Below are 27,797 nucleotides of genomic sequence, written 5' to 3' on the forward strand. Positions count from 1 at the left end.
TAGGGTTTGAATTTTCAAAGCGTTGTTTTTCAAGCTGATTAAACATGCTCGCTCTTTGTTTATAAACAAGCGGTTAGAGCACTGTAAAAGTGGTGGACAGATGTTTGTTTAAATAGACATTTTGTGACATTATTTACAGGCACAGCTCCCGTGGGTCAATTGGTAGAACTGCTGACTGTCAACGCGATGGTTCTAGGTTTAATCCTCGGCTTGGGAGAGGTACTAGTCTAACGGCACTGATGAGTTGTGATGCAATGAAACAGGGCTGTATGTCGATGACTACAAATATATATATATATATATATATATATATATATATATATATATATATATATATATATATAGCGTCCAAAACTAAGGGACAAAATTTTAAAATCTAATATTTGTTAGAAATAACAACTGTGAAAAGCTGAAATTTTGACAACTGGTAGTCGTTATCATCCATAATAACATACTAAAATTTAAATCATTTGATAGAAAAAGAATTATAACAATTATTTATTTATTTTCAAAATAGGAACATCCAAAAGTAAGGGACAAAATTGAGAAAAAACAATGTAAACAGTATGCGATATTCAAATTTTTTTATTTCCTCTAAAGAATAAATCTTACTTAGTCATTTGTAAACGTTGCATCAGCCGGCACAATGGTGAAACGTCAAAAACTTGATTACTCTGTGAGACAAACTATTGTAAAGCTACACAAGGAAAAGAACACCATAGGAGAGAACTTGAATGCCTACTGGAGAGAACTTGAATGCCTACTAGACACTATCCTCGAGTGTCTAAGGTCTCTCTGTACAAGGGTTTGTCAGAACAACCTGGCATGAGGATACTTTTTCCACTAGACGTAAACCCTGACCAAATATTCAAAATCACATAGTATTCGCTGCCCAAATAAGATCTCTTCACTATGGCTAACCCACATTAGCTTTTCCGAGGAATAGTGCACCTTCTCCAGGTGATATTACCTCAAGTAATAGCACGAAGCTCGATACTCCACCAGACTAGATAAATTCTTGTCCTGAAATCCAGTAAGACCAAGAGACCAAAACGTAAGATATACTACAACGTATAAAAATGGTTAATTGAGGAGAGGAAGATTATGTTCTCAATTTCTTTACTAACTCAGTGTTTGAGAGATAAAGAACTTTAATGGAACATTCGAATATCTATGTATCTCATATAGATTTCAAGTGTTAGCCCCAGGTTGTGGGCCTCTTGATTTCTGAGAACTTTGACTGAAGTAAAATAAAACAGGTTAGATTTATATTATAGATTAGAGAATTTCAGATCAAAGGTTGTGGACCCCTTGATTTGACTTCGACTGAAGTCAAATAAAACAAAAAAAATTAGAGAGATTTCAGAGAAAGTGAAACGTTCCAAGAGTGTTGTAGGCGCGGTTGTTAAATCCTACAGTGATACTGGCAAAATAGTTAGTGCTTTTAAAACCGGCAGACCCCGCAAAACTTTGGCAATAGAAGATCGAATAATGCAGCGTATGTCATTAAATTTTAAGTCTTGCACAGAAATTAAAAGGGTTAATGTGTCAAGACAAACTATTTATAGTTGACTGCAAGAAATAGGGTTGTTTAATCGAACGCCAGAGAAGAAATCAAGCTCTCTTCAGCTGAGATGAGTATTGGCTGAAGAGAGCTTGATATGGATATCTTAAACGGTCCTATTTATCGGGCTTGAAACCAACGGTACCAATGACTTGTCTCATTTAACAACTTTCTGTTAACAAAATACAATATATATATATATATATATATATATATATATATATATATATATATATATATATATATATATATATATATATATATATTGTAATTATATAGGTGGAGAGGGGAAAAGAAACGAAAGAAAAGAGTAATAAATAAATATCTGCGAGTAGCGACGCCCTCCTCCTCCTCCTCAAAATCAAACGTAGACCCCTACCAAGCCCCCACTCTTACACACAACAGCGCTAGCAACAAGAACTCCACCACCACCTTTAACATCCTGCCTGTTTCTTCCCCTTCGCTCACTCCTCTCTCTCGTTGTGTAAAAACCGGTGTGCCAGAAAGCAGTAGCAGCAATGAGAAAGGAAGGAGGGAGGAGGAAAAAAAAATCTCGAAGCGGGAGAAACGAGAAAAAAAAAAAAACGATCTTTTTTTGGAGTCGACACCTCAAGGGAAAAATTTCACGTGCCGCCATGCCAAAAAGCAATGGAAGGAACCAGTGACCAGATATGATGGACGAATCATCTCTATACTGTTCCGAGGATAGAATAAAGGACTTTCTTTTGCTCAAACTCCCATGAAATGAAACATTCAACCGTCAGAAAAAACATGAATCGACGTGGAAGTGATATCCATGTGGAACGATGTAAATGATGCCCATTACGTACAAGTTTTGGGTCGATGAGATAATGTCGATGAATTAGAAAAAGCCTGCCGAAGACAATGTATCTGCGTTCACGGACTTTTAAAAATAATAGAACAAAACAAATAAATAAATAAAATAAAATAAAATGCACAAAATGTGGCCAGGCAAAATATCCTATCAGCAGTTAAGTACCCCATTTCTAATATCCCAGCTCCCAAATCCAACCTCTCCTCCATCCATGTTTATATATATATATTTTTGACTGCTATTCCAGGACGACATTCGTGTCAAGTTGTTTTCCCTTTATCCCGTTTTTTTTTGTTGTTTTTGGTTGATTTCATTATTTATTTATTTTTTTGTTTTGCTTAATTTCTCGTTTGTTCGACCTCACCCCAACCCATTGAGGTGTTACATTAAATTTCATTTATATGTTTAATAAAGCCCTTATGATATTTTATCCACGTGTTGTCATTCTTGCTTTGCGTTTGAATTGTTCAAGGTTAAATGAGAATCTTAGACAACATGTCATTCCAGCGCGCAAATCTGCACCCGACGCACTTTAAATCTTTTTCTTTTATTTTTATTCTGTGTTACGAGAAAGTAAGGTGAGGCGCCAGTTTAGTGTCAAAGATTCTAATCAGGGGGTGATCACTCCGACTTAGCTTCTCCCAGCCCATAACATATATATATATATATATATATATATTTTTATTATTTTTGTTCTATTGCACAAACATTTTTTTTTACTGTTTGGTGTTTGTATTTTTTATCTGATAAAAATGTCGTGCATAAAGATTGACTGGTGTAACTTGTTATGTAAAGACCTTAGATAAAACATAATTTATACTTGAGTTTCTATAAACTCAATTAAAGTATATTGATTTGTTTGATATACAACTATGATTATATATACATACATATGCCCTTTTCTCTACCCTGCAACCTCTCTCCCACAGAAGAGACGTTGCGAGCCTATCCTTGTTTTATCGTTATTTCCATGGCAGGTGCTCATCTGAACTCCAATCTCTGGTCCCTTCTCGCCAATCTTTCACGAAAAACACCCATCTAGCTGAATCCACTGTGAAAAATTTCCCCCACTCTATATCTGTGCCTAAATCAAAACGCGGATTCCATGAACAAAGCTTCTTTCTTAGAACTGCACGCCTGTGGAACTCTGTTCCGTCTGCCTGCTTCCCACCGGACTACAACTTGGATGTTTTCAAGTCCAATGTTAACAAATTCCTAATGACCCGCCCCCTTAAGTAAACACTTCATCAAATCTCCACATTAACGTAATGTACTTGCAATAACCCTTATCCCTGAGTGGCTTCTGGGCCTTGATAAGTGGTGATCACTGTGTAAAAAAAAAAACAAAAAAAAAAATCATATATATATATATATATATATATATATATATATATATATATATATATATATATATATATATATATATATATAAGCAAGATAAGACACTGATAGAAATTCAGATGAAAAATCCTGAGAGATATTACTTGAAGTAATACTTTCAAGGAGATCCTAGCCAAAAAAGGAAAAGCTCAATATTTAAGAATAGAGCAATATATAAGTTTCGTGGTTTAATTTTAAATTCTGAAAAAAAAAAAAAACAACAACATATAGAGGCATATATTCGATTTCAGAATTTATTGCTTGACAAGGGAATATATAGAAGGGGTTATTTTAATTTCCTTAATCCATGGATTTTCCACAATGGCTCATATCATCAGAGGAAATGAAATGCAGTTAGCAAAATGTTCAGCTGCAAATAGACGCTGTTTTGCTTTTCAGCACAACTATTAAAAATAGTTTTTTTTTCTCTTTTCGTATAACTTTCTCCGGTGCAAGTCTATTATTGGGCCGAAAATGAAGTCGGTTACATGGAAAATCTGCAAAAAAACAATATAACGTACGTACTTGTCATTGCATGTACATGTCATATTCCAAAAATCACGTAAATCGATCAAGTAGTTTTTTTTTTATTTAAGAAAATCAAATATTAAAGCACAGTTAATCGAGAATAAGTCGAGCGAGCGCCATGTTGGATCGACACTATGTCAGCTAACGCCATCTAACAGCCAAATGCGATCCACAGATCAAAGAAGGGGGAGATAATCGCCTTTTTTTTCATGTCCGCTTAAAGTCTATTTAAAAAAAACTGATTCGGACATGAAATCCGTATTTGAAATTATTAATTTGTTGACTCTTAGGAAAAGAAGTCGTTGTCTTATTTTATCAGTTTATATATTTTTTTCATTCCAAATAAATAACTGATTCGGAAATTTTATTTCAAATAAATAACTGAATCGGACATTCCTAAAAAGGAAAAGAAGTCGTTATTGTTACTTTATTAATTTGTATTTGTAATAGGAAAAAGTTTGTTTTCGGCATTTCAGGAAAAAAAAATAAAAAATAAATAAATATGTCAATTATCTCCCCCTTCTTTGATACGTGGATCGCATTTGGCTGTTAGGTGGCGTTAGCTGACATAGTGTCGATCCAACATGGCGCTCGACTTATTCTCGATTAACTGTGCTTTAATATTTGATTTTCTTAAATAAAAAAAAAACTACTTGATCGATTTACGTGATTTTTGGAATATGACATGTACATGCAATGACAAGTACGTACGTTGTATTGTTTTTTTGCAGATTTTCCATGTAACCGACTTCATTTTCGGCCCAATAATAGACTTGCACCCTTTCTCCATATAATTATCCACAACCACTCAAAAACTATTCCTATATATATATATATATATATATATATATATATATATATATATATATATATATATATTAACCCACTTCTAAACTCTAACCTTTGAGACAGTTAACCCAAAGCTGATTGTTTACGTTTTATTTATTAATTTATTTATTTTGTTTATTTATTTATTTATTTATTCTCCGTTAACCATGAAATAGTTTCAAGGGAAATAACTCTGTCAATAGACGCCTTAATTATCTCCCTTACTTATCGAGAACCTGTCCAATGCGTGCCTGCGTGTGCGCGTGCGCGTGTGTGAAGTCACGGTCATCGTGAGACTATTACGATAGTCGTGGTGAAGTTCAAAAAAATAATTTGGGTTTTGTTTCATTAAAAATTATCCTTTAAAGATCCTCACAAGGCAACAGAAGAACATCTCAGGATTAACACAATATTTTATCGAAGTTAATTTTCTTCTTCAGAAAAATACTGAAAATCCCCCCTCTCTCTCTCTCTCTCTCTCTCTCTCTCTCTCTCTCTGTTTCTCTAAAAGACTGATTCATCTAAGGGACATAACTCTACTTTTACCATGAGATTATTTTATTTTATTTTTCTTCATACGATAATTTGAGACGCTAATTGTTAGAAAAGAAAGATGCCACTATTTTTGTTTTGTTTCAAACAAACAAATGTTATTTAAGGTACGTGCAAAATGAATAGCCGAATGTATAAACATTTTCACCGCTCTCTTTACTTAAAAGTTAACCAAAAATCAGGAAATTAACCAATTTTAATTAAATTTTCAGTATTTATCAAACAATGATTACGGAACCCATTATTTTTATTTGAATCTTAGTGGAAATGTATTATTTTGTTTAAGTAAAAAAAAAAAAAAAACATCTTTAATAAAGTTATGATTTTCAGTAGTAAAGTTTTGGAAAGCACACACACACACACACACACACACACACACACACACACACACACACACAGAAAAGAAACCGGAGAGTTGTATTTGTAACAAAAGGGAGGTAAATATATTCTGTAAACTGAAAATTTTTTTGGCCAATTTAGCAAATTTTGATTTTCGCTAATTGTTTTCGAAAACTATTTTCATTAATAATTAAGTTTCTACCTCATCATTTTTCGTAATTTTTGGATATTTTCATTACTGCGACATGATAATTCAGTAGATACAATTAGGTTCACTTGCAATTCAATATTTCATTTTTCGAAAAAAAAACCCAAAATATCTTAGTAAAACTAGAGTTACGTCCCTTAGACGAATCCGTCTTTCTAAAGTAAAAAAAAAAAAAAAACTTCGGCTGACGCATGAGTCAGATCCCTCTATTGCCAAATAGGCACCAGCTATAATGTTGAACGCGCCATGCTGTGTTAATTCTTCTTTATTTTAGAATCACTCGACGTTTTTAGGCCCAATTTCGTGAATTTAGCTTTTTTCTTTTTTTTTATAATTAAGCTTGAACTTTGCGCTTTTCTCATTATTTTATATAAATAGGTAAATTTTACTATTAACGCCAACTCCAAAAAAGTCGACTTTTATAGGTTTCAACTCAAAACTCATCTTCTGGCGAGCATTTTTTTTTTCTCTCCCTTAATTCTTACTAATTAAAGAAATGCATGATGCGATTTCGCAAAAATTCTTAAAAAAAAAAGATAGTATGGCAAAATCCATTTCAAAACAACATGGATGCCTAAAAACATGAAGAAGAAATAACAAAGTATGGCGCGTTCAACATTGTAGCCAGTGCCTATTTGGTAATTGGGATCCGACTTGTGTACGTCGGCCAAAACTTCAATGCTAAAATTTCTGTTACCATCAACAAATTCTTCGAGTGTGCTTTTGGGCTTTGCCGTCTCTTGATAATGAGGCACAGGTGCTTTCCGAAAATTTCAAATGGGGGACTCATGTTAAACATTCTTGTTGTTTTGGTTCTGGTAAGTAAATGTTTGACTTGTGACTCTGAAGATTTTTTTTTTTTTTTTTTTTTTTACCTAGAATGGATCACATCAAGCCGAAAGCAATTTGAAATACCTGATGATCCTGAAAGATCCATGCCATGAATTGTCCGATGCAAAACCAAAAGAAATTCCTGCCTTGATTACTCAAATTTTGAATCGGATTCGAATCATTTGGGTCAATTCTGAATACTATAACACCAAAGAAAGATTAGCCGGAATCCTGAAAAAAGTAAGTCCTTCGACGCGCACGCACACACACACACACACACACACACACACACACACACACACACACACACACACACACACACCTACTTAACTACCTTGAAAATGCTGCTGTCAAACCTGACATAGTTATATGGAATAAGGGAACAAGTCAGAGAGAGTGGCAACCTTGATTGAAGTGAGTGTTCCTAATGATGGAGGTCTGAACAGAGCTGAAAGAGAGAAACAGACCAAATACCAAGGTCTCATGTATGATATGAAAAGAAACTGGAATCTTAGGGAGATATCAATCATACCAGTTATTATAGGTGCCACAGAGCTTATGAAGAAGAACATGAAGTCCTACATAACCAATATTCCTGGTGAACCAAGTGCAAAAAAGATCCAGACAATTGCACTTAAAGGAATGGCAAGGATACTAAAAAGAGCTCTCGGTTGGTTTCAATAAAAAGCAGGGCAATGTTGACAGCTGGTTTGGCTGCCCCATACCCAGCATTACAATATTCAAATGGAGAAAATTTAACACACACACACACACACACACACACACACACACACACACACACACACACACACACACACACACACACACATATTTAAGTGGCAGTTATCTTTGTGTTTGTTTCTGTTTGTAAGTTCGTTTCATATAGACTCCGAAATGGCTGTGCTGATTTTTTGAAATCTCGAACAAATGTACTTTATGTGTCTGGGAGTGTTCTTAGATAGGTTTTGTATCAGAATGCTTCTGATAAGTATTATAAATCGATAATCGAAAAATCCGATTAAAGAAGGAACCGCTCAATTTTGAGCCTAACATCACAAGTGCATTTGATAAGTTTTATCATCACACAAACAGTAAGGCTTGGCGTACAAAATCAACAGTAGGTTCTCTGATAAGGCAAGGGCGCGTTTGAAATGAATATTTTTGTTTAGAGCACAATTGAATCATGATGCTTGACTTTTGCATTTTAAACTTTAATTCAAGCAATTATATAAAAACAATTTTATAAAATCAACAGTAAGTCACAATGGGGAGGTATCTGAAGCTTCCTTCTGTTGCACTGCTGTGGGTTTGCGACTAAAGCAGACAATCAGTCAATTTGATTGAAAAATGGACGATTTCACCGAATTTGATGACAATAAAAGTATAGGCACCGCCAAAAATGACCGAAAAATCAAGTTGTTTTTTAAAACGAAATTACATTTATTAAAATCCATTATTTCTGAGTAACTTTTTTTTTCCAGAAAGATAAAACCCTGAATTTTATCATATGGAAAGCAGAATAATGTAAAACTTCTTCTACTATTTTTAATTAAATTTTAAATCTTAAATTTTCCCAAAAAGTTAACAATTGACATTTTTTGCCTTGCACAAAAAAACGTACATAAATATTTAAAAAAAAAGGTTTTTGAAATAATTAATTTATTTGTTGTCTAACTAAGATTTAGGATGATTTTCTATGAGAATATGCAAAAATATTGTAATATAAGTACCTGGATTTCAAATAATTCCACTTATTCATATAGGCAACCAGTTACTTCACGTCGATCTAGAGTCTAGATCGACAATGTTTACGTTTGTAGTTGATAAAAAGCAAACTATGGAAGATCAAACAGGCCAAAAAAAACTTATTTTTCAGTGATGAAAATTTCAATGTATTATTAATGTTGAGGCTGGCCAGTACCAGATGGGTGACCATTTGTATGAGTTTGGTTTTTAATGTGTATGTGTGTGGGGGCCAGGCTCCCCAAAATGGGGAGGGGGGCAATTTAAAGCAGAATAAAAAATATTATTTCAGCGCGTTTGGTCCACCATAGTCGAAAGGCGGCAAACGTTTTCAAACGGGATTGAAAAAATGATGCTATTTTTAACACAAAGGGCACAATATTTATCGAATTTTCTTTTTTTGTATCGATTCTTCACAGCATGCCCTGTTTAATAATGGTCATGCATTATTCGGCTCGCTAAAAAAAAATTGTTAATTTATTTATCAAAGATTTTAAAATGGCTTTTTTCGTATAAATATTAAAAAATTTTTTTTTTTTGCTTAACTTAAATTAATTATTTTACTTAACATATTCACCGAATTTCACACTTCAAAACTCAAAAGCGGGATAATTAAACACAATCGAAGTTCTGATATTCAGACATCAAAATAAGGTGTGCAAACAATTTTTTTTTTTAATCTATAATTCTATCCCTTACAACAACACAATATGTTGTGTTCAGTTTCAGATGATTATTTTAAGCATATTTGTACCCCCTCAAGACAAGGGGGGGGTTGTAAGCAAAAAAAATATATATATATAAATATCGTTTATGAAAAATAAGTGCACTGTTATAAAGTTCATTCTTCTCTTAATAATCGCTGAAAATTTCGTATTGATCGGATAATTATCTGATTTTTGGTAGATTTTTTAAAAGACGGTCCGTCAAAAAGTTCTTACCTGCCCCCCCCCCCCCGCCCCAGTATTGGCGGTGCTTATAAAAGTATTTGGGCGTGTGAAACATTTGTTGATCCTCATTCTTGGCGTCAATGAATTTTTTTTTTGTTTTTACACAGGAATCACCACTTATCAAGGCCCAGAGGCCACTCGAGGATAAGGTTAATGGGTATACATTAGTCAATGTGATTATAGCGTAGTAAACATGAGTAGTGGGAATTTTGTAAATTGGATTACTTAGGGGGACGGTTCATCAAGAACTTGTTTACATTGGACTTGAAGACAATCGGATTGTAGTCAGCTGGAAAGCAGGCAATCGGAAGAGAGTTCCACAGGCATGCACTTCTAAGAAAGAAGCTTTGTTTATGGAATCTGCATTTAGGTTTAGACACGGATAAAGAGTGTGGGAAATTATTGATAGTGGTTTTGACTAGATGAGTGTTTTTCGTGAAAGTTTGGTGAGGGGGGAGGGACCATAGATTGAAGCTCAGCCGAGCACTTGCCATAAAAATAACAAAGCAGAGGCAGACTCGCAATGTGGAAAAGAGGTTGCAGGGAAGAGAAAAGGGCATCCCCCACTAAGCTATGAAGTCTATTTTGAACTCTATCAAGACAGGATAAGCTGCTTCTAGCATCTCCTGCTCAGATGTGGCAACAGTACTCCATCCTTGGCCATACCTAGCTTTTATATAGGTAGAGAATTGCATCAGGAGTGAGATATCTACTGGAGCGGTAGAACGATCCCACCATTTTTCCAGCAACCTTGGCAATGGATTTGATATACGTGTTCCATTTCAGGTCCGGAGTAAAGGTCAAGCCCAGAAGCTTGTCAAAACATGGAGCCTCCCCAAGACAAGAGCCATTCATTTCAACCGATGCCAGATTAGCATCAGAGTGTAGATGGTGTAGAGATAGAAGCTTGGTTTTAGAAGCATTAAAAATAAGCAGCCACCTCTTTCCCCATTGTACCACATGCTCAAGATCAGAGGAGAGAGAATCAGACAGAACTTGGTTGTTTACGGTCTTTGATGTGCTACCATAGATGGTAGTGTCGTCAGCATAAATATCTACGCATGATGTAAGGATCTGATTTGGAAGATCATTTATGTAGATCAAGAAGAGAGTTGGGCTCAGGATAAACCCCTGAGGGACTCCAGCATTAATACTGTGAGCTTCTGATTTCTGCCCATCAACCATTACTCTTATGAACCTGTCAGAGAGAAATGATTTAATCATTGAGAAGACATTTCCAGCTATATCATAGATCTGGAGCTACAAAGATGGGAGTGGTACCATTAAAACGAGCAACCATTTTTTGCTCCAGAATTTATTTTTGTGCATAGTCACCACCATTCTGAATGCACTTTTGTCAACGATGAATGATAGCTGTGCATGGGCATCCGAAGCGCGCTTTGTAATATGAAGGTTGTTTCAAAAGTAAAGCCTCTTTTTTTTCTTTTTTTAATTCAAAAAGTTGAAGATTTATAAAGACGTGTATAGTATCATTTAAATGAGCGACCTTTTGTGCCCCAGAATGTTTTCTACATAATCATCACCTTCTCAATGCATTTTTGCCAGGAATTCCATGATACATCTCATACATGATAGGAGTTGCTTTCTTTAGAGTCTCACACCGTCAATATCTGCAACAAAGAGCTGAAACTTTTAGGCCATCAATGCATAAGTTCAGTCATCATAATAATGCAACTTACAATACTCTCTGATCCATTCGGGCGGAATAAAAAATAGGAGGCATACTTTTGGAACGTCCCTCGTAATACAAATTATTTATGTAAAAACTATACGTTGTTGCATATCTATCATTCAAACACTACCGTGTCCGACAAATGAAGGCACGACAAATGTACGACAAGGCACGACAACTGCTTCTGCTGATTTGCTATTCGTGTGATAAATAAAGATACGACAAATTAATTGGGATGTGTTGTTTTTTATTTGCTTATTGTTTTTTTTTTCGCTAAAAATCTTTGTAAGAAATAAAGAAAAGTTTTTTTTTCAAATTTAAGAGAAATATTAAAAAAAAATATGAGTCAGACATAAAAAGAAAAAAAAAACATTTGATTTATTTTTTTAAAATCGTGAACTTTTCGTTGTTTTTTTATAATAAGTGTTTTCCTTTTTAATTTTTTACAAAAAATAACAATGCAAAGTAAATCGTTTAATTCCCTTAAATCAGTGTTTGAAAAAAAAAAGAAAGAAAAAAAAACAAGGAAAAAAATTTGGCACTTCTGCATTACACAGACGGGGCTATTTTTTTTTTTTTTTATCCGTTTCACTAACCTGTCGGCAGGTGGCGCTTCTCTCCCTTTAAATTGTTCATAAATTAAAACTATATATTCAAACACTACCGTGTTTGAATACATGGTTAAGTGGCAGTTTTAGTCAATTTAGAACTGCTTTAAAGCTTCACCACTCACTCATTTTTCGACCAAATTTCCAACAATTATTACAGTTTATAGATCACCTTCTCAGCTATATTGTGAAAAAAAAAAATGTTCAATTTTTGTTCAGTAAAACAAAAGTTAAGATCAATTTACTGATGTTCAAAATCGTAAAAAAAAAAAAAACGTAAAGAGGTGAGCGACGTTTTTATGACTGGTTTCCATAGCAACCACTTCGCTTCAGTGACTAGTGTTGCTACTAATTCACCGCTCTCGTGAAAAGAGAAGTAACAAGTAAAACAGAGAGAATAAAAGCAAACGGGTGCCGTACATTGTTATTGCATATGTGTATGTTATGTTTATGAAGGCAAAAAAAAAAATAAGACTGAAATTATACAAAGAACAAGTGAATTTATTGGAAGCCTGGAAAAATCATGGATTACAATAGAAAAATGCGAGCATGAAAAGTAATATGGTTAAGCTTAAACATTGAAAAGTAAGGGACTAGTTGTTAAAACTGGAAAAGAAAAGGACAAGATATTCTAGTAAAATATATGATATATTTATAACTTAAATATTGCAACATTAAGAATCTTTTTTAATTCAATTTATAACATCATATAATCAATTCTTAATGCTGTAATATTTTAAGTTATAAATTTATTATACTTTTTACTAGAATATCTTATGATTTTCTTTTCCAGTTTTTACAACTAGTCCTTTACTTTTCCATGTTTAAGCTTAACCATATTACTTTTCATGCTCACATTTTTTCTTTTGTAATACATATATATATATATATATATATATATATATATATATATATATATATATTGAAACATGACAAATTATTTGACAGTTCGTCCGTCGTGGCCGATGAAGACCATGAACATCACTGATGATGCTATGACTTGTGCATGAAATTTTGTGTGGTAAGAGGTGTGCAATCTCCAACCACACCTCTCCTGAGGTGGCACTGTTTTATTTCAATGGCAAGTAGAAATTCAGGACGACTGAAAACAATGCCGAGATAAGCAGAGAGCATATACAGCGCTAGGCTCATTGTTGCTTAAATTCAGCGACGAGAACTGGAAAGTGTTCGACTGAGCTTCAATCTATGGTCCGCCAAACTTTCACAAGAAACACTCGACTTCCATTACTATCGATTACTATATTGTCCTTTTGACAACTTTACACTCTTTAACCCTTATCCTTGAGTGGCCTATCGGCCTTGATAAGTGGTGACGCCTATGTAAAAAAAAAAAAAAAAAAAAAAAAAAAGAACTGGTCTGTCAACAGAAATCATAAACATATGACGTCACAACAAAGTTATAATCATTTTGTAATATTTCCATTTTGTTACCCGGCAAAATTTTACATGAGAATACACTTTTCGATTTTATGTAGATTCTTTCACCTTTTTTTCTATAGGCAACACAAAAACATAACCTAAACACACACACACACACACACACACACACACACACACACACACACAGATATTGAGTTATGTATGTATATATATATATATATATATGATTGCAACGTCTTGTCAGACGAGTGCCACTCCCTCAGACACTTAAAGTCCATGAGCCCAAAAATGACTTTTTTTTTTTTAGTCCTAGCGATGAATTAATACGCTCAAGCAGGCATGACACTGAAGATGGTCATTGAGATCAATTATTACATGCTTGCAGCATTTCAAGCCTCCACGCGTCACAACTTTTCCATCACTACAGGACCATTTCTATAGACAAATGCTTGAGGGAGTATCTATACACAGATGATGTTACAGAGTTTTAGCTTTGTACGACAGCTAAATTTCTCTCTCGGTTCAAAATGTTGAGATCCAGCAACAAGCAAGAGCAAGATAGCCAGCAACAAGTTAAACTGCAGACCAGCTTAATGCGGGTACTGGTCTCCCGCTTTATGGTTTTTTAAATCAGAGATTTGCTTCTCCTAGAAAGGTTGCCTTCACCACGGCTTACGGGAGCCCTCTCCACCCCAACACACGCATACATACACACAAACACATATGGTGCTAGTTGGTCGTTGACCCCGAAAAAGGGTTCATTCGCCCTGTATATATATATATACTACTACAGTAGAACCCCAGAATACGGTAGCCCGGAATACAGTTTTTTTTTTTTTCAGAAATACAATGTGGAATACAATGTTTTTTTGGCCCCTGGTTACGGTATTTTCCCCCGCCTTACGGTGTTATTTATAATGTTATTTGATTATATACATGTGTATTATGTACGGTATAAAATTTTGCTTAGGCCCTGCCATACGGTATGATCCCAACCCTGGAACTGATTAATGCTGTATCCCGGGGTTCTACTGTAGTTCGTTGTTTGGAATTGAAGTAAACTGTCTTTGAACTTTGACTTTAACAACTTTGAAATGGATTAATGCTGTATCTCGGGTTTCTACTGTATTCTATAAAAGTCAGTGTGTGTGTGTGTGTGTGTGTGTGTGAGTTCCTTCCTCATAGGTTCTGAAACGGCTGAGCACATCTTTTGCAAATTTCACACAGAGGTAATTTTATATGTCTGGCAGTGTTCTTAGACCTGTTTTGTACAGAAATTCATCCGATTATTATCGAAAATCAAAAGAATCCGATTTAAAAAATAGTCTTTCTTCTCTTAAAAAATTACATGGGAATATTTTACGTTACACTGGTAGTAACCTTGGCCGGTACAACAAAATATTCGAAAATGCGTTTTTAGTTTTATACTAGCTTTATTATTATACATATTTACGGAAACGTTTTTGGTAGCCCCCACCAACATATTTCCCAAAAAAGGTGTGGCGGTCAACGTGTTACTGATGACGTCATTATTTTATTTTTTATTTTTTTTTATTTACAGTTAAGCAATGAAATCATCCATCAATGCTGCAAAGCTATCAACTTGGAGCGTATTTTCACCGGTTACGTCATCAGCAGCATGAAAATCCTGAATGAATGCATCCAATGTTGCGAAGAATGGAGCGACAAATACAAACAGGTGACGACAAAAACAAATTCTTTCTCTTATTTTTATCTATCTCATCTCTTCTTTGACTTTTTTTTTTTGTGGAAATCGCTCTAGACAGGGCAATAAGCCACTAGGTGTAAGGAACTAATAAGAACAAAAGATGATTTTTTTTTTTTTTTGATACCAAGTCAAGAAGTTTTGTTACCTTGGTGATATCATTGGAGCACAGGGTGGATCAGGTGCTAGCGTAATTGCTAGAATCGGAATTGGTAAAAATTTTTAACTATTTTCCGATGCCCCCCAAATGATTATTTTAGTTTTCTTTTTTATTTGATGTTGCTTAAAACAAAATCTTCGACTGCTGGTACTAACGATAAAATGATGATAGCTTATTGATTTTAAACTACCAGTAAAACTAAAATCGATAGATCACCCCCCCCTCCCTCACACACACATACACACACACGAGTGTATTTTTACATTTGAGAAAATATCTGCACATTTAACATGTTTTTATGGAAATATGGAAAAAATAACAACTTTACAGTTAAATATTTAGATATTTATAAAGAATTGAAATCAGAATCTGTAATTGTATCGGAGTCGGGAATTTAATATGGAATCAGTAATCTATTATATAAAAGGCAAAATGTGTTTGTATGTCTGCCAAAACTAAGCTACTAATGCCTGAAAGTATCCTGTACCTCTATAAGGCCACCATTCGCCCATGGATGGAATATTGTTGTCATATTTGGGCTGGTGCATCTGCTACTAGTCTCTCGCTTCTGGACAAGGTTCGAAAGAGAGTCGCCAACCTAATAGGTCCTGAACTGTCATCTAAGCTTCAGCCTCTGTGCCATCGATGAAGTGTAGCATCCCTCTGCAAGTACTTTAACAGTGAATGCTCCGAAGAACTGCAAACACTTGTACCCCCTCGATGTAAATACCCCCGACAAACCCGACAAGCAGCAAGATCCCACCCCTTCACAGTTGAGATCCCTAGATGTAAGAGAGCCTTCAACTCCAGTAGTTTCTTCCCCAGAACCACTAGACTTTGGAATTCCCTTCCGGGTTCCTGCTTCCCCAACTGTACTGACATGCAGAAGTACAGGTGTAACGTGAACCGACATCTTGCTCCCTAACTTCCCACATAGTACCCCTGTAGCTTATGTCTCTGATAATAGGATAGTAGCCCCCTACATCAAAGTGGCAATGTGCCTTGTTTGGGGTGAAAACGTAATAAAAAAAAAACAAAAAAACTTTCAACACACATGACGGATACTGACGAAATCGGTATCATTTTAAAGCTCCGTTTCCCGGACGACAAATATTGAAAAATTGGCCAAAAACATTAATTCTTTCACTTTCAACTTGACCGTTTTCTACAAGAAGAGTTCGCTTTTTTTCATCGACATTTTCTCAAATCATTGCCTCCGTTGGATTGACTACCCTTAATTCCAACGCTCATGACTTCTGGTTGTGCGATGGACGCATCAGCTAAGACGATAGTTTTTTTATCACCTTCTTTTCCTCCTTCACGTTCCAGGTTCGAGCCTGCCTGCCTACTACCATTTTTTTAACACCTCTCTCCACCCAAACTGCATACTGTTGTTTGGATCCCCCCCACACTACCACTTTTTTAACACCTCTTCCTCCCACTCCCCTTGGGGTTCTTTACTACACCACCTAGACATACCCGGGCAATACCGGGTACTCCCACTAGTTGTATTGTAATTGGAAAAAATATTGTAATCGTCCCATCACTAGTATCTAGAAAATATTCAAGTTCTCTCCTGTTATTAGGTATGTGTTCAATGGACGGAGTAAGCTGAAGGAATGCCTGCCATTACTAATCAGCAGAGTGATACCACTATCGACCTATAGAAGAGTCTATCAGGCATACGTATAAAGTATTATGATATATGGAGGGGTGAGGATATGCGTTGCATGGAGAGAAATAATATGAGAATGAGACAACGAATGTGTAATGTGAGTCTTAAAGACAGGTTTAGTTTTGATGATCTCAGAGGAAAATTAAATCTGGCCAGTATAGGGCGATATGTGCAGAACAGGAGACTTTGATGGTATGGTCACATTGAAAGAATGGATAAGAGTTGCTGGCTTAGCGGATGAAGAACAGTTGTGGTAGGAAGTCGAGTTCACAGAAGGGCAGTGAAAACATGGGAGAAAGTGATCAAAGTTGACTTTGCACGTTTCGTATCGTTTTCATTATTCGAACTACTATTTTTTTATCTTTTATGCTATTCTTGCAACGTCTCGGTCGATGTAACCTCTGACCTTCTTCAGGTGCATCTTGCTGAACATTCAATGCAGACGATACTAAGAATACAATTATGAATTTTTTAAGATTTCTACTCGGTCATGGCTGATGGAACCAGAGCAACCTGATCCCGTGGATTAAAACAGTATCCTCACCAAACTTGGTGAAAATATGTCATGATCTTAGAACTGCCTTGTTCTTATATTCTAGAGATTCTAAACCCTCATTTTTAAATTTCCAAAAATGTTTACATATTTGATACAAACTTCTTTTAAGTTTGTAAATTGGATTACAAGCATCACATTTGTTTGTAGAAAAAACAAACAAACAAACACCACCACCACCACCAACAACAACAACAACAACAACAACAACTACTACTACTACTACTACTACTATTATTTTTTTTTAATTTATTAAAAAAAAATTTTTAATCGAAAAAAAAAACAAAAAAATAAAAAACAAAACAAAAACAAATGTTTGGTTTCTTTGATTGCAGACGGCCGCTGCGCACGATCGCTTTTCCTCGAAAGGTTGGGTGCTCAACTTGACGAGCATCTTTGCTCAAATCGACGCTTTTGTTCAACGATGCAAAGAAATGCTGGAGGTAAGAAAGTCGGCAAGAAATATTATTATTATTATTATTATTATTATTATTATTATTATTATTATTATTTTATTTATTTTATTTTTTTTTTCACTCAAAATATAATTTTTTTTACGAAATTGAAATACATTTTACTCATTTCCTGATGTAACAACATTCCTTACATGGAATTATTGAAAATCATTCTCTGTCTGTCTGTATTTCTCCCCCTCCTTCCTAACATTCGATTTCTCTCTTACTCTTACCTTTTTCTCTCTGTAACTTCTCACTCTTTCTTTCTTTTTCTCTCTCTGTCCTTCTGCCTATGCCTTTCTCCCTCTCTTTCTCTAAATTTCTCCCTCTCTCTTCTAACATTTGATTTTCCTATTAGTCTTGCTTTCTCTTTCTGTAGTTCTTTCTGCAGCTTCTATTTTACTCTTGCTCTCTCTCTCTCTCTCTCTCTCTCTCTCTCTCTCTCTCTCTCTCTCTCTCTCTCTCAGATTTACTCTGTTACTCTTTCTATTTCTCACCTATTTTCTCTGTGTGTATTTCTCCCTTTCTCTTTTAACATTCGATCTCAATTTCCCTCGTATTCTTTCTTTCTCACATTCTATGCCCCCATTGCTCTCTCTTTCTCTCTCTCTCTCACTCTCTCTCTCTCTTTCTCTCTCTCTCTCTTTATTTCTGTAACTTTAACATTTGACTTCTCCATTACTCTTGCTTTTTCCCTTTCTCTCATTTCTTTTCCCTCTCTCTCTCTCTCTCTCTCTCCTTTTGATGGGATTTTTGTATGCATTTCATCTATTACTCAATATGTTGTCTAGGATTCCATTTACTTTCATTTCCCCCCCTCCCGCTCCACTCCTGTTTGTTCTGTTAAGTGATTTTTTGTAAAAAAAAAACTAAGTTTTTGAACTAAAATCGATCGAATAAATAATTTCCAGTGTCCATATTTTTTTTTTTTTTCAACATTTAAATTTATGAAGATTTATGCTTGATTTTTACCCCTTAACCAAACATCTGGTGGAAAAGAAAATCATATTCAAACAATGCAATATACCCCACCACTTTATTACGAACTCCGACCCCAGTTAAGTTCTAACTGCTATTATCCTTGTTTCTCTTTTTTTCTATTTCGTCTTTCTTCTTTTTCTTTCTTTTTGTTTCTTTTAATTAACGTTATTTTTTATATGCGTTTCATATTTTATCAATTTGGTTATACATGCGCTAAAAATATATTTCGTATGGCTTGCTTTGGAATTAAAAGCCATGTTTACATTTAGAGGAGTTTCTGATGGATAGCTAATCTGCATAAGTCCCGAGATGAAAAATAGAGTTTTCAGAAGGTAACGAATCTGTCTTGAACTGTAAAAGCTTTGCAGACGAAGAGCAAGTTTCTTTCTCATATGAATATGAAAAATTGTGGGAATTCGTAAATATCCAGTATGTTTTATTGAGTGATTCTGGTTTCCGATTGGTTGCTAGCAGAACGTCGCTGCACTTGATTGGTCAGTTCCTATCGCCAGTGTCTTCCAATTTCTTTAATCATACTTTTAACATTATATAAAATTTTAAATCCTCACTTTTTCTGAAGAAATTCGTTGATCCAAATGTTGTGTTGTTGAATGTATATATAATTTTCTAGCTTGCCCTTTTCAAATGCGGCCCTGTGGGTGGGGCATTAGAATACGCCGACTTCCCACCTGCAGAGAGTAAAAGTCCCTCAATGGGGGCTCTGGATATGACCTTAAACTATATCCAGTGGTGAGGCCCCAGCTTGTGGGCTTTGGGGAGTGTGGAGCCACCCTTTAATTACCATTGCTCCCAGGTCCACTCTGACCCGGAGTGGTAGTACCTGTTAGGGTCCCAACTATGGGTTAAATAGAAACCGACGTGAAAACAACAAATATATTCTATTAAAAAACATTTTATTCAAAATCTTTGGATTCGGCATTAAATAACCCGAAAAGGGTTGATATGCCGTAAAACAAAAACAACCAACCAACCTTTTCAAATGATTGCTCAAATCATACATACACCTGCCAATTTTTGTTGCTGTTGTTCTCAAAATCAACACAGACGAATTTATCAACATAGAAGTTTTATTTACAACTTTTAAAACTATATATACACTAGCAGTTCACCCGACATTGTCCGGACGTGAAATACGCTTAAATATGATATTTTGATTAATGCAGATTTCGCATTTATTATTATATTATATTGAACCCAATATATAGTAATGATTTAAAAAGTTTTTAAAAAATGGCACCACCGAGAATATAAACCAAAACGTTTAGTTTACGATTTATTTTTTTCTTTGATGTTAATATCCGAGCTATGAAGACATGTTTGCTGCAAGGCTAAAAATTAAAACATGAACCAATAGCTATTACGTTACGCATGCATATTCGTAATGCCGTCGTTTAACCTTCACCTAGCAAATTCCATTGTTTAAATTTGCACACTTTACATGGTTCGAATACCCTATATATTAAGTTTCATGTCTGAAGACTAACAGCTGACAGAGGAGTTTAGTAGGCAAATTTTTAAAAATAAATATATATATATGCATAAATAAATATATATAGAAAGAGTTTTATGTTTCCTGTAAGCTTTTTATTCAAATATTGCGAAAGTAAAAATCATGTAGAATATCTGCGTGAATATAATTACACGTAATAGTTAACTAAAGATGATCACCCCATAAGAAAACCGAAAAAAAACAAACTAATAGGGAATTAATTAAAATGAATGTCTAAAAGAATATGCAAATTAGCTAGATCTTTTGCAGATGAATGCAATTCCACGACCCATATATAACAAAGTTTTATTTTCTTTTTAAATAAATAGAATAAAAAAGGGTTTTTGAATATCAATACACAAAAAAGAAAAAAAATGATAGGAGTATAGATAAGTTTTATTTACAATTAAGCTCATCGACAAAGAGAAAGAGAGAGAGAGAGAGAGAGGCGTTAATTGTAGGGGTGTGTTGGTGTGTGGCACGACAACAGAGCGATGTCAATCTGTTCTATTCTCTGTTGTTTATGCTATATAGACATCAATCAACATTCCTGGGAATGTAAATATTAAGATATTACATTTTTTTTTCTATTTTGCATTGCGCAATTCATAAATAGTTTTTTGTTTTTGTGATAATTACAATTCCGGTCATTTTTATGGGACACAAGAATGTAAATCAAAATCCAACTGGAATGTGCGTTTACACACACCTCTGCTTTCAAATCCATCCAACCCAAACACAACTGATCAAATCTTTTATTTTATTTTATTTCTTCCCGTGTTTACTTGTTTTTCCTTTCTGTCTTTCATACATTCTTAAGTTCATTTATATAAAAAATCTTATTTATTTATAAGAAATCCTTCTAGACCGAGGCAAAATAATATGATGAATAATGAGAAATAAGCGCCATTTTTTTTTAAACATGTAACTTTTTTTTTTCTTTCTTTATTCCTTAAATGTTTACGCACTGAAAACTCCTGGTGAGGGGACCACGTCTGGATATGTGGGATACTGGCCTAGCCCTTAATCATCTTACAAAAATAGTTTTGCTAAGTGAAAGGGAAAACAATAACATCAATGTTTAGTACACATATTTTGCCCAAAACTAAACGAAAATTCCATGAGCAGAGTTTCTTTCCTAAAGCTATCCGTCTGTGAAACTCAATACTGTTTGTCCGTTTCCCGTTTGACTATAACATGATCGTATTCAAGTCTAATGTGAATAAATTCCTATCGAGTCATCCATTTAGATAATCTATCCCTACCTAAGTTCCACCGTAACTGATCTTTCATCATCATTTACCTAACACTTAACCCTTATTCTTGGTGACCCTCCAAGTAAAACAAAAGCAGACGTTTCAGCTTTATATAAGGAGAATAGATTGATTAATTTTGATTCATGGGAGTTTTTCATTAAAAAAAAATTTTTTTTTGATTTTTGTTAAATTTTTTTATTTTTGATTTTAATTTTTTTAATAAAAAAAAAATTCTTTTTGATTTTTTTAATTTTTAAATTTTATTTTTTAATTTTTTAATTTTTATTTTATTTTTATTTTTTTATATTTTTTAAATTTATTTTTATTTATTTTTATTTTAATTATTTTTAATTAAAAAAAAATTTTTATTTAAAAATTTTTTTTTTTCATTTGGTTCATCACTTATGTGAATAAATTCTTATTGAGCTGTCATCGTCCTAAATAATTTAGCCCAACCCAGATTCTACCATAAGCGACCATGCTGTCTCACCTACTTAACCTACTTTAACCTTTATCCTAGAGTAGCCTCCAGGCCTTGACAAGTAGTGACTTCCAAGTAAAAAAGATATGGAAGTAGCACCCGGACTTTTGTTAAAAGATTGGAGAAGAAAATTGATAATATGTATATGGCAATATTATGGATCCCGGGCGAAGTTGACCGACCTTGCTAGTGGATTCTCACAAATTATTATTGAAATATACAAAGCTTTCATTTCCAGCACTGGCTGGAGAAAAATCGGCTGGTAAGAGAAGGAGGGATCACAAAGATGAACTGAGGTGTTTCTGGTGGATTAGTGAAAGATGGGTTCCACAAGTGAACCTAGCATTCTTTATTACATGAGAGAAGTTGATTGGTGGAGAGGAGAGAGAGAGAGAGAGAGAGAGAGAGAGAGAGAGAGAGAGAGAGAGAGAGAGAGGGAGAAAGAAAGTAAATTGATTTATCATTCTCTGTTTTGAATAGGAGAAAAAGAGAGAGGAAAGAAAAATTATTAAATCTAATATATAAAAATCTGTCTGTCTGTCTCCATATTTTCAAACTCTGTCTCTTCCGAAACTAAAAGTCAAAGAGCGGCGTTAGGGGCCTCAAATGATTGGATTTTTTACGGGCCGTTTTTTATAGGTCTTTAGCGGGTTAAAAGAGTTTTTGATGGGTCAAAACTGAGTCCAACTTGAAAAAATCGTTATACATTTTGTACATTCATCTTAGTTTATTTTTAATTTTTAAGCATTTCATATGTGTGTCACGTTGATACAGTGGTAACGTCACCAGCATTGAACGCTGCAGTTTCGGTTTCGATTCTTGCTGATGGCACCCAAATACTTTTTTTTTATCTTTTGAAATCACGACTCTATAATAATATATATACGAAATCTGGACGAATTAAAATATCATATTTAAGCGCATTTTACGCCCGGGCAAAGCTAGAGCCCCCCCCCTCCCGCTAGTTAGATATATTAGTTGCAATGAGAAATGAAAACAAAGTTTTTTGGAAGATTAGACAATAACAAGGTGTCACTGCTAGAGGAATCCACGCAAACAAATCGCCTACTGAACTTCGCCCAAACGAACTCAGTAAAAATAATGCGTTAAATTGAAAACAGGGACTCTAGCAATTCAAAACATATTTCTTAAATCAAAATAAATATAATCACTCATTTAACTTTCTTTGTATATGGACTATATATGCGTGTAAATATACTATTGGAATATTTAATTGAATAATTTTTTTTTTAAGAAAACAATTACGAATGATTTGTTAATCATTTTTTACCTTTTTAGTATTTTGAAAAGTGATTCAATTCTTGCCCGACATCGACAAATCGCGGTTCCATTCATAAAGAAAACAAACTCGTATAAAAGTAATTTTCGTGTATTCAAACGGCCTCATACTGCTACCCCCCTCTCCCTTACAGTTTAACAGAGGTAGGAGGTAAAAACAAAATGGCTAAAGCCTTGTTTATATGTTAAACTATAGCAAAGAGCAAACTCATCTTCGCCGGTAAAAAACTTCAAGCAAAAATAATAACATTTTCCCTACGTCAATTTTCGTGTAATTTTGGGATTCTGCTTTTTGAAATGCGATAAATCCGTTGGTAATAACGGTTCGACTCGAAAACTAATATTTAACTGTGTTATAGTATCATTTACTCCTCGAAGGCAGCTTTAATGTGACTGTGGATAATAGTCCGTGGGAGCGATAGTGGGTTACAAGTGCGCTAGAATGTTGAAGATCTGTTATTAACATTCCTGGAGAAAGCATGCCACATGAGAGCAACTCTACAGATGCTTTCTTCAGATTACAGTTTTGTTAAGTAACGCTGAGCTTGATCAGTACATATGCTGATGACACCACGCTCTATAATAGACACGACAGGAAAACAAATGAACACATATCAAAAGAAATGGCAGAAACACTAGCGGACGACCTCCAATCTGTAGTGGAATAAGGACAAAATGGATGGTCACATTCAATACTGCCAAGACTAAACTTGTTTCCTTCAATAATTACAAGAAACCTTCTCTACCACCAATAGCAATGGCCAAAGACTCTTTATCTGAAAGTACATCTTTTAAACTCCTCGGCCTAACGTTCACAGGAAACATGAGTTGGAAAAATTACATTGAAAGCACTGCCAGGACTGCTGCAAAAAAAGTAGGTTCTCTCTACCGTGCTAGAAAGCTACTAATGCCCGAAAGTATCCTGTACCTCTATAAGGCCACTATTCGCCCATGTATGGAGTATTGTTGTCATATTTGGGCTGGTGCATTGCTACTAGTCTCTTGGTCCAAAAGAGAGTAGCCAATCTGATAGGTCCTGAACTGTCATCTAAGCTTCAGCCTCTGTCCTATCGACGAAATGTAGTATCCCTCTGCCTGTTCTACAATTACTTTAACGGTGAATGCTCTGATGAACTGCAAGCACTTGTACCCCCTCGACGTAAATACCCTCCGAAAAACCTGACAAGCAGCAAAATCTCACCCCTTCATAGTTGAGATCCCTAGACGTAAGAGAGCTTTCTACTTCAGTAGTTTCTTCCCCAGAACCGCTAGACTTTGTAATTCCCTTCTGGGTTCCTGCTTCCTCAACTGTACTGACATGCAGAAATTCAGGTTCAACGTGAACCGACATCTTGCTGCCCAACTCGCCACATATTACCCCTGTAGCTTATGTCCCTGATAGTAGCCCCCTACACCAAAGTTACAATGTGTCTTGTTTGGGGTGAAAATGTAATAAAAAAAAAAAGATGGGGGTCCATTTGGGATTACCAAGTGCTGTATGTAGGTGGAAGGTCAATGATTTCATTTTGCGTTGCAGGTTTGCGATGCCCAGATCCACTTTGCTCGGATGGACGAAGGGGTCAAGCTGGAAATGCCACACTTTGCTGGACAGAGAGGACCCGAAATCACACGCGGACTCCTAGAGATAGAACAGACGTTCGATAAGTATCTCCAAGCTTTGTGGGACGGCAAGAAATCCATCTGGGATAGCAAAGTAACCTCATGGCACGACGACTATAACAAGTAAGTTGATGACGCATCATCATCATCATCATCATCATCATCATCATCTGTTTAACATAGGTACTACTAATTTCAAATCCATCGTTATGATCATCATGATCCTCATCGTTATCATCACCATCATCATCATCATCCTCGTCGTCATCATCATCATCGTTGTCGTTATCATGGTCATCATCCACATCCTTATCATCATCATCGTCGTCGTCGTCGTCGTCATCATCATTATCATCGTTGCCATAATGATGATCATCATAATCAACATCATCAGCAGCAGCATTATCAACGGTTTAATATTTAACATTGTAAATACAACACTCAGCTGATCGGTTGGCTTCCGGGTTAGAGATGTTGGATTACAAGAGTCGGGGTGTGAGTCTGCGGTCTGTGGGCCAGCCGTAGAACGACGTTGATGAGCCTTTAAAAGGCGAAATAAACTTTACTGTATATATATATATATATATATATATATATATATATATATATATATATATAAATATATATATATATTATATAAATATATATATTATGTATAAATATATATATATTACATAAAAATATATATATTATATATAAATATATATATATATATATATTATGTATAAATATATATATATTATATAAATATATATATATCATATATAAATATATATATATATTATATATAAATAAATATATATTATATATATAAATATATATATATATATATATTATATACTAGCAGGGGTACCCGGCGTTGCCCGAGTGTTTGTTTCCGGGACGGGGGGGGGGAGTTTTAAAAAATGTTATGGTAGGTAAGTAGGAAGGATCAAACCCGGAGTCACGAGTAAAAGTAGGAAAATAAAGTGTGAAAAAAAAAAAAAAAAAACATCTGCAACGTTAACAGTTCGGCCACCAAGAAAAGTCCATTCCAGTTGTTTAGGAAAAAAAAAAAAAAAAACGACTACGGTAGGTCGGCGCGAACGTGAAAATATAATGTGAATTGTCCAGCACGCTAACCACTACGCCACAGAGCACTGCAGCTTAGTTTAGTGATTTTAAATAACTTCACATGAAAGAACTACGAAGCCAAACCTGTGTTCTCTTCTCAACTGTTCCTTGTGAACGATCCCCAAACGGTGTTAAGTGGTAGCAGGTGGAGGAGAAAATATTTTACCACTTCCATTGATCTTAACCGATTTTGGCCGTGACTTCTCAGCAGAAAAAGTATAGAAATCTAAGATTATCGAGGAATTTGAGAAATAATAAGCCTATAACACACCTCAGATATTGTTCTGCCGTTTGTGCATATTATATTTGCATGAAATATCTTGATTTTTAATCCTATTAAGGTCAAAATCAGACGGGAAAAATGAGTTCATTTTATTTATATAGAGATAAATAGATATATATATTATATAAATATATATATATATTATATATAAATATATATATATTATATATAAATATATATATATATTATATATAAATATATATATATTATATATAAATATATATATATATTATATATAAATATATATTATATATAAATATATTATATATAAATATATATATTATATATAAATATATATATATATATTATATATATAAATATATATTATATATAAATATATATATATTATATAAATATATATATATATAAATATATATATATTATATAAATATATATATATTATATAAATATATATATTATATAAATATATATATATACATTATATAAATATATATATATTATATAAATATATATATATATATATATATATATATATATATATATATACGTTTTCCTTAAAACAAATATACATTTATAATGTATATAATGTATATATTCAATAAAGCTATCTTAAAATTGGAACAGTTTATTAAGCTCAATGAAAATGGATTTACACTTTCAGAGCATGTGTAACTTTACTACTAAACATTCCACAATCACAGGATATACACACTTTATTGAAATGCATACAGTTTTTTTTACTGTTTTTACTGAATTTTTGCTTTGTTTAATTTTTTTACTGTTTTTACTGGATTTCGGATTTTTATGTCTTTTAAATCTTTCCAATTTTTAAATTAACTGTTCCTTTTTAAACCAAGGAAAAAAAAACTGTACCTTTTCTTCTTTTATGAACTAATGAAAAGTCTCTGATGATTTATTTGGTTTATACGATTCAATGAAACACGTGTAAGACGCAGTAATTTAAACAATATGAATGTGAATTAAGTGTATAATTCTGTGATTTTAAAATATTTAATAAAGTGTTATATATATATATATGCATATATATATAATTATATTTTTACTATAATAATTAAATACCTACAGACACTAGTGTTTCCTCCTTTCGGTAATCTTCAGTGCATGGTGTCACGATTAACACCAGTCGACAGTTTCGAACCCGGTAACACGAGTCATCTCTGGCTCGATTAGCAAAGACCGTATCCATTCGGCTACCATTAACCACGTGAAATAACGTTGAATTTAAAAATTTTAATTTTAAATG

General features: G+C 34.0%; 1 protein-coding gene across 1 annotated transcript in view; it reads left to right on the plus strand.

Annotated features, from left to right (window-relative positions):
• LOC145266366 (dynein axonemal heavy chain 2-like) overlaps positions 1-27,797 on the plus strand; it is a 369,464-nt gene that overhangs the window by 42,056 nt on the left and 299,611 nt on the right. Inside the window, exons 7-10 of the mRNA XM_080121989.1 lie at positions 7,114-7,305; positions 15,022-15,159; positions 17,910-18,017; positions 25,094-25,299. Of these exons, the coding sequence (XP_079978115.1) occupies positions 7,114-7,305; positions 15,022-15,159; positions 17,910-18,017; positions 25,094-25,299 (644 nt within the window). The remainder of the gene's footprint in view (positions 1-7,113; positions 7,306-15,021; positions 15,160-17,909; positions 18,018-25,093; positions 25,300-27,797) is intronic.

The sequence above is a fragment of the Euprymna scolopes genome, chromosome 41 (assembly GCF_053919585.1).
Source record: "Euprymna scolopes isolate OS-2025 chromosome 41, ASM5391958v1, whole genome shotgun sequence".
Taxonomy (NCBI): domain Eukaryota; kingdom Metazoa; phylum Mollusca; class Cephalopoda; order Sepiida; family Sepiolidae; genus Euprymna; species Euprymna scolopes.